General features: G+C 43.3%; 2 protein-coding genes across 2 annotated transcripts; one reads left to right on the top strand and one right to left on the bottom strand.

Annotated features, from left to right (window-relative positions):
• On the top strand, positions 1-957 carry LOC125111426 (olfactory receptor 51V1-like). The gene has a single exon (XM_047753372.1). The coding sequence runs from the start codon at positions 1-3 to the stop codon at positions 955-957; it is 957 nt and encodes a 318-aa protein (XP_047609328.1).
• Positions 958-8939: 7982 nt separating this feature from the next.
• On the bottom strand, positions 8940-9887 carry LOC125111424 (olfactory receptor 52A5-like). The gene has a single exon (XM_047753370.1). The coding sequence runs from the start codon at positions 9885-9887 to the stop codon at positions 8940-8942; it is 948 nt and encodes a 315-aa protein (XP_047609326.1).
• Positions 9888-11242: the final 1355 nt, after the last annotated feature.

The following is an 11242-nucleotide window of genomic DNA, read 5'->3' as shown; positions in this document are numbered from 1 at the left end:
ATGTCTGTTGGACCTGATTCCAAACTCAGTAACTCCACCTTTCTCCTCGCGGGCTTCCCCGGCCTGGAGCAGCACTATCCCTGGCTCTCCATCCCCTTCTCCTGCATCTACGCCGTGGTGCTCTCCGGGAACTGCCTGGTGCTGCATGTGATCCGGACGGAGCCCAGCCTGCACCAGCCCATGTTCTACTTCCTGGCCATGCTGGCCGGCACGGACCTGTGCATGGGGCTGTCCACCGTGCACACGGTGCTGGGCGTCCTGTGGGGGCTCAGCCGGGAAGTCAGCCTGGATGCCTGCATTGCCCAAACTTACTTTATCCACGGTCTGTCCTGCATGGAGTCGGGAGTCCTTCTGGCCATGGCCTTTGATCGCTTTACTGCCATCTGCAACCCTCTGAGGTATGCTTCCATATTAACCAGCGCCAGAATCATCAACACTGGTGTGGCCATTTTGGGGAGGGGTTTCCTGCTCATTACCGCTCCCATCGTTCGCCTGAAGTTCTTCAATTACTGCCGACCCCACGTCCTCTCCCACTCGTTCTGCCTGCACCAGGACCTCCTCCGGCTGGCCTGCTCGGACGTCCGCTTCAACAGCGTCTATGCCTTGGCCCTGGTCATCTGCACCCTGCTTCTGGACTCCGTGCTCATCCTCGTCTCCTACATCAGGATCCTGCGCTCTGTCCTGGCCGTCGCCTCCCGGGAGGAGCGGCTCAAGTCCTCGCAGACCTGTGTCGCCCACCTCTGCGCCGTCCTGGTTTTCTACGTCCCCGTCATTGGTCTGACCATGGTGCACCGCTTCGGGCAGCACCTCTCGCCCGTGGTCCACGTCCTCATGGGCAACGTCTACGTCCTCTTCCCACCCCTGATGAACCCCATCATCTACAGCGTGAAGACCCAGCAGATCCGTGGCAGGATTCGGAGATGGTTCCCTAAAACCAGCCTGAGTACTCGAGGTTGATGTGTTTTACGGGAGGGAAGGTAGTACTTGCGAAAGAAGTAACTCGTGACTTGTAGTAATAGTACATTTATGTGTAATGCTCGACAGGGTAAAGGCATAGTGATTGTGAATTTTCTACCTTACATAGTAAATTAGAGAAATAGGCAGAGGGAGTGTTATTGATTTTGTTTCCCAATTTTAAAATTAAATAAAAAGTGAATTATATTCCATAGTGTGTCAATGAGGACTTTACAAATTTAGAAATTTTTAATACCATTTATGCTTTTTTTTTTTTTTTTTTTGCTTTTCAGGGCCAAATCGTGGCCTATGGGAGCTCCCAGGCTAGGGGTCGAATCTGAGCTACATCTGCCAGCTTATACCACAACCACAGCAACTCAGGATCCAAGCCACGTCTGTGACCTACACCACAGTTCACGACAATGCAAGCCACTGAGCAAGGCCAGGAATTGAACCCAGATCCTCACAGATACTAGTCGGGTTCGTTACTCCTGAGCCACAGTGGGAAACTCCCAGCATGTAGATTTTTGAATTCTAGTTCAGAGCCATATTTCATTTTTGCATCTAACTTATATGTGTTTACTCTGTATGAAGCAATCAGCTTTTACATACTATTTTCATGTGTCACAGGTTGTCTGTGTAGAGCTCATTCATACTTCTGCTTGTAACTCTTACTTATAACTAGACAAAAGTGTCTGGAGAGTTGGACCTGCTCATCTCATAGAATGTCCGATATTGGCAGATTAGACCGCGTGGCTTAATGCAGAGATCTGGGGAACAGTGGCAGCTCATCAGCTTTTGCATCTCTGCATGCCTCCACCCAGTCTTCCCAAAGACATACGTCGGTCCCTTTGGAGTGAATTCAGGATAGTGGGGGATGCTCACTGACTTTAATAGGCTTGATTATCAATCTGGTTTAATATCAATTGACTTTAATATCAAGACAGTTTGATTAACCAACCCCCTTCGTTTTTAGAAGAGGATGGTGAGGCAGGGAGGTACTAAGTAAAGCATTAGTAGCTGAACAGGGGATAGAATTGTGGTTGTTTTGTTCTGTTTTGTTTTCTACTTTATTTATGTATTTCTTCCCCCTGCACCGCAAGGGGATCAGGTATTCCTTACATGTATACATTTCCCCCCACCCTTTGTTCTGTTGCAACATGAGTATCTAGACATAGTTCTCAAGGCTACTCAGCAGGATCTCCTTGTCAATCTATTCTAAGTTGTATCTGATAACCCCAAGCTCCCGATCCCTCCCACTCCCTCCCTCTACCGTCCGGCAGCCACAGTCTATTTTCCAAGTCCATGGTGGAATTGCGGTTTGGGGAGTCTTTTGAACAAATGCTTTATTTCTACAGCTCATCCTCTTCCTACGTACAATCAGTCATCAAATGCAGGTGTACATGGTTCTTTCTTTACTTTTTTTTTTTTAATTTCCCAACGAATTAAGAAATATTAAGGTTAAAAAATATGTTTTTTTTCTTTCTTTAAATATCGCCACTTAATCCTGGCTATGTACTAGCCATGACTGAGGCAGCAAAGCTTATCAGCAGAGCCTTACTTCAGTTAAGCTGCGTAGATTAGAGGAAACGAACTGTCACGTGTTCACCTTCAGGCATATAAAGTTCTGAGGACTATGTTCTAGAGAACATAGGCTTGTTCAATTTGGAAATGAATCGTCGCTTTGTTAGCTTTCGGGTTGTCTTTTAATGCTTTACTATGAGATAAGTAATATGATTGGTTTTTCCTTTTAATTAAAAGACTCTTGAATTTGTGACTCTGGCCTTTCGGAAGCGTCACCACTCATCACGGCCCCACACGTCCCTATGGCTCAGTCTGCTTTCAGGGCTCTGTGGTCGTCAGATTCCTTTCCTCTTATGGATTCCTTTCTTTTGAGCTCCCCGTGATGGTACGTCTTCATGTCAGAATCCCTGCCTTTCCCATTGGTCCTGTCCCTCTCCTGGTAACCCATTTCCTAAAGAGCCTATTTGCAAATCATTGTTCCTTAACTTCCTCTAGTTATAGGGGAGAATATATATGATTTCAGCAATAAGGGTGGGGAGGGACCTTCACCTTCAATGATGATATTAATGAATGATGGATATATAAACGACCTCTATCCTATTATGTACATTCATGTTTAAACGAAATGTTTTTATGTGTATCCTAAGTCAGATTTTGAAGGAAGAATAACTATCTGAGTTAGCCGAGGACAATAATATTGTCCCCGTTTTATCCAGCAGTAAAATGGGTTTGGGGAGCTTTACATTTTGTGTAAGTTGAGTTTTTTTCTTCATAAATAATTCTGAGGAAATAAGTTTTATAGTATTTTAATTTCTATAAAATGTTATATCATAAATTTTCCCCTCAATTTCTTCACTCTAAAAACTGATTGGAAGACATAGTACATTGAAATGAGCCCAAGTAAATTAATAGTGAAAAAGGAAAAGTTTGAATAAAAGTGATTCATGAACTGTCAGGGTCCAAATGCTCTCTTTATACCTTCATTCTTTATTTTAATAAGTTAAATACATTGATAACTTATAATTAGACATTAGTCATTAATGCATTGTGTGTGAATATGTATCTATACATATCCATTTCTATTTGCATATGCATATATATTTTATACATATGGTCCTTATATTTAGAGATTCAGTGTTTGTGGCGTCACCTGCTTCTTAAATTTATCTGAAACCAGCACGCAGGGCTTTCGTCATCATTGGTGGACAGAACAGCAAAACATTTGGGTGGCCCAAGGTGTGTGTCCTCAGCCCGGGTCAGCAAGGTCACACTCTGCTTTCTTGACTCAGCTCTCGTGAGCACCCTTGTGGCAGTCTATTTGGTTCTATGTTTTTCTCATTTCTTCTGGTGGTGATTTGCCTGTTTAAAACAGCCCCCCGGCACAGGGCCGCAGGGCTGCCTGGGGACACAGGCTGCGATGGACCTTGTGAGAGAAATACGGGTGAGCGATGAGCTTCCCTGAGGCGCGAGACCACAGTGGTCCGTGTGGTCCACGGTGATGGGCGGAAACCCCTGTGCCTCCGGCAAAGGAGGAGGCAAAGTGCAAGCCTCATGGGCGGCTTCTCGGACAAGAGCTTACGTCACATCTTCCGTGTGTGATGAAGCTCTGACAAAACGGGAAAACGGCTCCCTCTGTGGATCCACGAGTGAAATAAGTTAAATAAGATGTAGTGGACAAAACCGAACAGACGAAAGGTGTGATGGACACTCTGTTGTCGGGATGAAATCCAAAGAAATTTAGACACAGTACCCAGGGTCAGAGAAACGCTCAGCTCTTCTCAGCTAGTATTTTATTATAATGAAATACTGCCTACGATTCCTTACTTGTCAGAAATAGATATGAAGAGCCTTTGATACAGATGAAAATGTGTCTTTAAACAGAAACATACAAACACACACAAATATTATGTTACTTTGGTTGATAAAAATGTGACCAGAAGCCCAAAGGAACTTATTGCTATATTTCTCCAAAGCAGAATGGCTCAGAATTTACTAATACAGTGTTTGCAGTGACTTCACAGAATGTAATTACAGAAAATAACGAGGATAGACTGTGTGTGTGTGTGTGTGTGTGAGAGAGAGAGAGAGAGAGATTCTATTTCTATCAATATATAGAGGAAAAATGCTTACACACCTATGAAAATACACACATTTATAGCATAATCAATATGTTTGAAAAAAGGTTTATTTAGGGCAAAAATTAACTGAATTAACTGACTATTGTAGTGCTTCTACAATATTCAATGTTTGGGAATTTTTAAAATGAAAGAAATCCAAAATTTGTGATTTACGGAGTTGTCTCTTTTATATCGGTAGATGAAAAACTGCAGAGGCATAATAGTCATGATATGATCTCATTTTTATTAAAAATAAGTCTGCATGCATTCAGATAGAAAAAAGCCTGAATATCACACTCATTAGCTCTATTGAGAGAACAAGGAAAGAAAACAGAAGGATTTACATTTTTTTGCATTTTATACAATAAAAGGTATTAAGTTAAATAGATATGTATTCAAAGGAGAACATTCTATGGATTTTCCATGAAATCGGGTATAATTTTACCTTGCGGATAGGTTTTTCATATGCATAGGTATCACAAACAATCTCATATATATTAAAGACCATATGTAATGTTGAGATTGGCAAAGTTTTCCAAGCGTAATTTTAAAAACGTGTTAAAAGGGGAAAATAAGGTAAATAAAAATATTTTGCATATAAAATCCTAAGTGTAATTTAGTCCAGAGGAACATGAAAGGGTACCTAGAGGCAAAAATTTACCCAACGAACAAGCAAATCCATTTATTACCACAGAAGTTGAAATGCATGAAACCCAGTCTGAAGCCATGAGAGGTCTGGAGGAGGATTCTGGAGACCAGAGAGAGCCGATGGTGTGAATCCACACTCGCCGAGCGTCTCGGATCAGTCCTGGGGATGGAGCAGGAGGCCAAGAAGGACATTTTTTCCTACAAAAAGCCAGTTCGGAGGTTCAGAAAACAGAATTTGGAATGCATTCAGGGCAGGAAAGAAAAAGAGAGGGCAGCATAAGGATCTCACTCCAGGTGGGAAAGGAAGAGAGACAAAATGCTGATAGCGTGCTAGAGCTCACGGGAAATGTTTGCTCACCTCTGAACCTGCATAGCAGGGAAGGCCAAAGAAGCAGAGAGCCTCTGAAAAATACAGAGATTTTTTTTTTTTTTTTTGACAAGTAGTGCTGGACAGAAAGGGATTATAATCTAGGGTGAGGATTGCACTCCTCGGTCACATTTGAGAGCCGTGGCGAGCACAGCCAGGACTGCACTGGCCCATACAATAGGACGAGAAGCTCCAACCCAGGCAGATCCTTGACTAGATGAAGTGGGTAAATCTATACGGGGCTTGTCAGAGAGCAAGGGCATATCACCGGAGGAAAATACAACTTCATAATTTAGTATGTATAGTGTCTGACACCCAGTGAGAGATTTCTAAGAAATAGGAATGTAAGTTTTAAAGCAAAGAGAAAGAAAAACTAGTAAAAACAGATCTGCAGTTGTTATTTATTGTAACTATCAGTCAGGGCATTCAAGTAATGATGTTTAATGTGTCCAAGGAAATAGAGAGACAAATAGATAAATAAATCAGTAAATACAATGAGAAGACTGGAAATTTCACCATAATGCATTAAAATTAAAGGAGAGAGAGAGGAAAAACATCAGAGGGATATTATAAAACTACAAACTATAAAAGCTAAAGATAGTAAATAGGAAAAGACAATTACAGAACAGAGGAATTAGTACATTAGAAGAGTTATAGGAAATAACAAGACTAAGGTTACAGAGGAAGAGATGTTCCTGGAGAAAGAGAAACACTTCACGATAATACAAAGGTCAATCAAGCAAGAAGATGCGTTAGCTTTAAATATTTCTGTACGTAATAATAAGGAGTATCTAACTACTCATAGCTTAAAAGTACACCCATCAAAAATTCTGCAGTTCTAACAATAGAAAGACACTCATCCGCATTCCTGGTGGGAACTTTTAATACTCTTCGATCGAAAGCTAAAAACACAAGCAAACGACTCTAAGATTATAAATGATAAAAGCATGTAAAATGAACAAACTTGACTACGTACACATAGATATATAGACATGGAAAGAGAAACAGGCAGCAGTAACACTGCATTCAGCATGGATAAGTCAACCAAAGTGACAACAGACTGGGTCATGAAAAAAGTTTACATTGAATATTGTGGGATATTAGACCATCTGAAAAGCAGCGCATAATGTTTCGACTCAAGCACAACAGGAGTGATGATGATTTTCATGATGAAAACATTAGTGATGATGAAGACAATGAAAATGATCACGTGACAATTGAGTCCTTACTAGTTACCAAGCGGCACGAGCCGTCCATTGCATGCAGAGACCCACTGCTTTACACTATTGAAACCACTGTCTTTAATTCCCAGAGAAACATGGGTTATTCTTTTATATTTATAGGTTAGGCAGCTTAATTTATGACCATAAATTGTTTCCCAATTCACATAGTTAGGAAGTGGCAAAATGAAGTTTCGAGCTGGGCTCATTTGTCTCTGAACTCAAGCATATCACCACTTCCTCAATGATTTTTTTTGTAACCAAATTTAATCTGCTTTTTGTATTAAATATTCTCGGTAGACATTTGATTACATGCAGTCATTAATGATGGGCTTGCAAAATGTAGTTTCTCCATGAAATTTTATCATTAGCATTTGAGCATCTTAATGCAGAACAAAGTAATTTTTATTTTATACTAAAAAAAAGAAAAGAAAAGAAGGAAAAAAGAAAAAGAAAGAAAAAGGAAGAGAGACTTTGGGAAACCAATATAGTGAGAATCTCAACTTCCATTATTTCTGTCCAGGTCTAACTCCATCCTTAGTAGGTCAAAAGGTGATTGCTTGTTGACTTAGGAAAATAATTGAAAAAACTTTCGAATGATATTCTCTGCAGTAAGTCTACAACGTGCCTCCCCACATTTGTAACATTCATGCACACCTCAAATACCAAAGCTTTATTCACATTGCTCTTTAAACAAATGAAGAAATGAAATGAGCATTTAAGAACAACGGAAAGGAAGCCTGGTCTTGTGTGGCCCCGTCTTAAATTTGCTTGTGCAAGTACATTTGACATCATGAGAATCACAAACTTAATGCCATGAATTACTTAATGAGAACAGCCTTCAAGAAGGAGATATTTATATCTAATTAACAAGAAGGAGCTATTCAAGGGGTAGATTTTGGTGGCCCAAAGTAATCACTAAAGAAGATTTTGCAATGGTTGGAGAAGGAAGGTAGAGAGACTAGTGCACTAATACGAAGGAGGTGGGTCCTGGGCTCCAAGTGGGAGAAAAGGTCCGTGTCAGTGTTATTCCTCACTGGGATCCGCACAGGCGTCTCCACCTTTGTTTCCTTCGTCCAGACCTGACCTTAGGTGACAAGGAGAGTCAGGTGTTACAGACAAGGGTTTAGTCTTCAAGCATCTTCTCATCTGGTTCCCTCCATTTCTTCCTTTATTTATTTACTTATTTATTTATGATTACGCAAATGAATTCATCACATCTGTAGTTGTGTAATGATCCTAAGAATCTGATTTCCCAGGATTTCCATCCCACAGCCCAAGTACATCCCCCCACCCCCCAAACTCTCTCCTCCGAGACCATGAGTTTTTCAATGTCTGTGAGTCAGCATCTGTTCTGCAAAGTTCAGTCTGTCCTTTTTTCAGACTCCACATGTCAGTGAACGCATTGGATGTTGGTGTCTCATTGTATGGCTGACTTCACTTCGCATGAGAGTTTCTAGGTCCATCCATGTTTCACTCTTTTTAATGGCCGAGTCACATTCCATTGTGTATATGTACCCCATCTTCTGGATCCACTCCTCTGTCGATGGACATTGAGGTTGTTTCCATGTCTTGACTGTTGCCAATAGTGCTGCAATGAACATCGGAGCACATGTGTCTTTGCGAGTCGTGGTTTTCTCTGGATAGATGCCCAGGGGTGGGAGTGCTCCCTCAGTTTCTTCTGACTGCATTCTGACTTAAGTTCGATAACCTGTGGAATTCTTTAACACGATCTTTCACGTGCTTATTAACGGATTCCTCAAGTAGGGCGATGCTCCATACCATTAACTAGACGCTTAGATCACATAGGCGCAATAGATGAGCCGATGCATTTATAGGAGGGATTAGATCCATCAAATGCTAAGCCGGGTCTTTGGAACAGAACATTTTTTAAAACTTTTTTTGAGGGTTGCACCTGCGGCAAATGGAAGTTCCTGGGCAAGGGGTCGAATCAGAGCTACAGCTGCTGGCCTACGCCACAGCCACAGCAACTCGGGATCCGAGCCGTGTCTGCGACTTACACCACAGCTCACAGCAACACCGGATCCTTAAACCACTGAACGAGGCCAGGGGTCAAACCCGCATCCTCGTGGATCCTGGACTTGTTCGTCATCCTCTGAGCCACTGAGGGAATTCCCTGGAACGGAACATTTTTATCGCCTTGTCTCGGATGTGTTTGGTCTTTACCCCGTAGACAAAGGGGTTGAGGAAAGGTGGGACCAGTAGGTACAGGTTGGACAAGGTGATGTGTACATATGATGGGAAATCAGTCCCAGACCTGTGAGTGAAAAAGGAGAAAAAGGCAAGGAGGTAGAACTGGAAGAAGACACACATGTGGGGAATGCACGTGTTAAATGCCTTAAGACGCGCCTCTTTCTGAGGCAGGCGGAAGACAGTGATAAATATTTGTGTGTAGGAGAGAGTGATCAAAAGGAAGTCAAGGCCTCCAACAGTGAACGCGCCAAGGAGACCATAAAATTTATTGACGAAAACATCTTCCGTGGCGAGTTCACAGTAAGTGTGGGATATCAGCTTGGTTCTGTAAAGCTTCAGGCGACACTTGATGAGCAGCAGGCATGGGATCACAAGCATGGCAGGCCGCAGTGTCACTCCAACGCCAATGTTAGCGACTAGTTGTCGAGTGAATACGGTAGCATGCCTCAGAGGATGACAGATTGCTATGTAGCGGTCCAGAGCCATGGCCAGCAAGACGCCCGACTCAATACCCTGAAATGTGTGGATGAGCCACATCCGAAAGAGGCAAGCATCAAAATAGATCTCTGGCAAGTGGAACCAAGAGATTCCGAGCATCTTGGGGACAATGCCGGTGCTAAGGGCAATGTCTGTGGCTCCCAACATGGCCAGGAAGATATACATGGGCTCCTGGAGACTGGGCTCCGATTGGATGATGACCAAAAGGAGAGAGTTCCCCGTCAAAGCAATGATGTACATGGCACAGAATGGAGTCCCTGTCCAACGCTGGACAGCTTCCAGGCCGGGCATCCCAATAAGGGCCAGCACGGAGGGCGTTAACACGGTGCCATTAGCAATAGGCATGGCAGGGGTCTTCTTAGCAAGAGGACAACCTTTGCCAACCTGGGACTTACTCCAATCCTGTTCTCAGCCAGTCACACAATTACTGAATGCCATTAGGAGGAGAATCAACTTCATAAGCCTATTTATCTTTTTTTTCTTTCACAAATGAATGAGACATTGCCAACATGAAGACCTAGGGAAGGCTTCACCAGCGTACACTTGAGCAGCAGCAGCCTCCATCCACACCCAGTGGTCCCCAGAGCATAGAAACTGAGTGTTTGGACTCCACGCTTGGGATGGCGCTATAGTGATCAGGCTGTGCAGTGGGGGGTCTCCTTCCTGCCCCACTCCATCTTCCCTTTCTTCTTCTAATCAGTTGGTGGAAATAAGCGGAAAAAAAGAAAAGGGAACAATGCTTTAAACCAAGAGATACCGGAACCCTTGTCCCTCACTGTTCTCTCCCTGCACTCCCCTCCCCCCCAACATATATTTTCCTTTTCCCCTTTACTTTCCATTCACCTGAGACCAGCAGGCTGGGTGTTTCTACAGAACATGCTGATCCTTCTTTAAAAACATTGGCTGAAGGCCCCTTTCTAGGGTTGTGACTACTCTAATTCAATGGCCTCCCCGAACTTGAACTTCCTTCTCACCAAAGATATTCGAAGTATGAAATGGCTTCAGGACGCAGACCGCCAGCCGGAGATAGACAGTGGCAGCTGCAGTGGGTTTTTTATGACCATGGGAATTCTGATTCAGGAAACAAAGTCATATATATTCGCCAGTTAGGTAAGCATCTGCGGCTCCTCCCACAGCCTCTTCTCCAGACATTAGAGAGACAGTTTGCAGTTAATAAACTGAAGAGGTCAGCGAGTAGCCGTGGAGGACAGGAGAGACCTCGTGCGTTTCTGCAGGAGCGGCGTGAGAAGCCTCTGGCTGTTAGAGGGGTGGTGAAGTGATTGGCGCTGGAAGCCGAGGTCTCCACGTGGAGGTGGTGGTGCCAGAGACGATCCTTACGCAGAAATCAAGGCTACTTGCTGCTGAAGGGGGGGGAAAGGTTGCATTTCTGTGAAAGCCGAACGGAAAATACGAGGGAGTTGGCCTGGTTGAGAACCGTCCAAGATGTTCCGTAGAGAGCAGCACCTGGCTGCATTCAGGTGGACGAGCCTTGGGGCCAGGAGAGACCGAGAGAGGAAGCCCTGGAACAACATTCTCACTGCAAAATAGAGGCTGCAGCCCTTGGCATTTTCCAGTCGCTGAATACCAGCAATGGATTAGATAGGTCAGCTGGCGGGATGACAAGAGCAAGCATTGATGAATCTATCTATTTTTTCTTTCTTTTTTTAAGTAGTGATTTTTATTTTTTCCATTATAGCTGG

Source organism: Phacochoerus africanus, chromosome 11 (genome assembly GCF_016906955.1).
Source record: "Phacochoerus africanus isolate WHEZ1 chromosome 11, ROS_Pafr_v1, whole genome shotgun sequence".
NCBI lineage: Eukaryota > Metazoa > Chordata > Mammalia > Artiodactyla > Suidae > Phacochoerus > Phacochoerus africanus.
The sequence above is the reverse complement of the archived record's forward strand: the minus strand, read 5'-3'. Positions and strand labels throughout refer to the sequence as shown.